The sequence below is a fragment of the Gobio gobio genome (assembly GCF_949357685.1).
Source record: "Gobio gobio genome assembly, chromosome: 4".
In the NCBI taxonomy this organism is placed as follows: domain Eukaryota; kingdom Metazoa; phylum Chordata; class Actinopteri; order Cypriniformes; family Gobionidae; genus Gobio; species Gobio gobio.
In genome coordinates this window covers 27,731,310-27,733,427 of record NC_137100.1, presented here as the reverse complement: position 1 = coordinate 27,733,427, position 2,118 = coordinate 27,731,310, and the positions used below count along the sequence as shown (strand labels likewise).

The 2,118-nt window shown below is 43.3% G+C and overlaps 1 protein-coding gene across 1 annotated transcript; it reads left to right on the top strand.

Annotated features, from left to right (window-relative positions):
• LOC307124923 (uncharacterized protein) lies at positions 1-1,630 on the top strand. Its single transcript, XM_079814425.1, has one exon. The coding sequence runs from the start codon at positions 19-21 to the stop codon at positions 1,294-1,296; it is 1,278 nt and encodes a 425-aa protein (XP_079670551.1). The 5' UTR covers positions 1-18; the 3' UTR covers positions 1,297-1,630.
• The last annotated feature ends 488 nt before the right edge of the window (positions 1,631-2,118 follow it).

Sequence of the window (2,118 nt, the reverse complement as noted above, 5' to 3'; positions counted from 1 at the left end):
TTTCAAAAGCACCCAAACATGGCCACGAGGAAATATGTTCGTAGATCAATTCAGGAAAAAAAACGTCTCCTGGAGAAGTACGACCAGCTTCCTCCAATGTCCCAGAACGCTGCCGCGCGTCTTCTAAACGTCTCGGGACCGCTGCTTTCTATCTGGCTCCGGAATAGGGACATGAAAACTGCCAAGTCTAAACTTCCTAGGACTGTGTTTACATCTCGTAAGACGCCTCGAGTAGAAGTTGCACTTTGGAGGTGGATCGATACTTGTCTCGAGAACGGTATTACAGTTAATGACTTAATGATTCGTAAAAAAGCGACTCAGGTGGCTACAGAAATGGGTCTCTGCGATTTCAGGGCGAGCACAGAGTGGTTGGCACGCTTTAAAATCCGGGAGGCAGTAATACGAGAGAAGATGTTTGATGGGAAAGACGAACCGGAAGAGCCAAAATCCGTCAATAAAGCGGCAGAGCGGTTTAAAGGGCACAAGAAAAACCCCACAGACAGAAAGACGCATCGAATCGAAGCTGCGCTGTGGCGTTGGATCGATCATTCTCGTGAGAACGGTATTAACGTAAATGAATCAATGATTCATTCAAAAGCGGCTCGGTTGGCCATGACGGTGGGTTACCGTAACTTCAGGGCGAACACAGACTGGTTCACGCGCTTTAAAACCCGGGAGGGAGTAATACGAGCGATGTTCCAGATCGGCCGAAAAAATCTGACATCTAATAATAATACGGCGGTACCAAGGATGGATTTTACATCTACAAAGACCCGGGAACTGGAAGGCGCGCTTTGGAGATGGATCGATCATTCTCGTGAGAAGGGCATCACAGTCAATGAATTAATGATTCGTTCAGAAGCGACTCGGTTGGCTCGGATGATGGGCTTCCGTGACTTCCGGTCAAGCGGAGACTGGTTCAGACGCTTTAAAATCCGGGAGAGAGTCGTACATGGGATGTTGCCTTCAGAAAAGACACCAAGTGACCAAACCGAGGACGAAAGTGTTTCCAGCCACGTGCGTGTAATGCAACAAACTGATACGAACCAATCTGACGATGAACGCGAATCACTAACGGATCTGGTCATTCCCAAGCTCGACCCAACAGTGGTCACTGCTCAACTCAATGGCGATTTACACACTGTCACTGTACCTTCACTGTGGCAAATGAAGGAGGCTATGAAGACACTGGCCACGGGTTTACTGTACAGAGGATTCTGCGACTTTAAACTTCTTCATCAATTTGAAAAAGAGGTTGATGGTGTTTTGAGAAGATCTGTGACCACGAGATCCTAAAAGTCTGGGTTTAAATGCATCTGTATTAAAGTATACAGTTGAGTTTTAGAGACTAGTCCAGTGTGTACTGTAATGAGTGTTTGTTTCAGCTCATTCACAACGGGATAGGTGCTACACAAACACCTCGGGTGACCACAGGGGGGCGCCAAGTGTTTGTTTATTTCCCTATATTTGAAAAGTGGTTCCACCATGTGTTCGTCCACCTTTTATTTTGTAGCATGAATGTGTGTTATATGGTCCTTAATTTGTACTTTGCTTTAATTTTTGAACGTTGTTAAACGGTATTCTTTATTTTTTTACATAAAAGCGCTAATAAAATGCCATGGTACTGACACCTTTTTTCTCATTTGTTTTTTTTACACGAATAACAGTCACTCAGACAAAATATTAGCTTTTAAAAAAGCCACTGAGGCTTATAAAGCAAAACAGAATAAATTACCAACCTCCTATTTGAGTAGGGCTGTGTAACCTAATTTGCATAAACATGAGTAATTTATGAATAATAAATGTCCTTGTATTCAGCGTGGTCCATTAATTTGCATATCACCATGGCACTACAGTTAGTTTCCGTGTGTGCTGTGCTACCATGAAGCGATAAGAGCCTGCACAAAACTGAATCAAAAGGTGAGTATTTATTGCCTTTTTATACTTAAGTCTCATGCTGTAGTTGAGGCATGAGACATATTTTAACCTAAATAACTGTCATATTTTTCGACATGCTTTTGAGTGGGCATTAGGCTGTTGTGTGCTTGTAGGGTTGTTGTCAGTATGTGGCTGCAAACAATATCATGTACTAGTGCTCTGTCATTGTGTGAATTGCAT

What these genes read in the sequence shown, in the direction of transcription:
- LOC307124923 (XM_079814425.1), top strand. Translation starts at nt 19, where the DNA reads ATGGCCACGAGGAAATATGTTCGTAGATCAATTCAGGAAAAAAAACGT.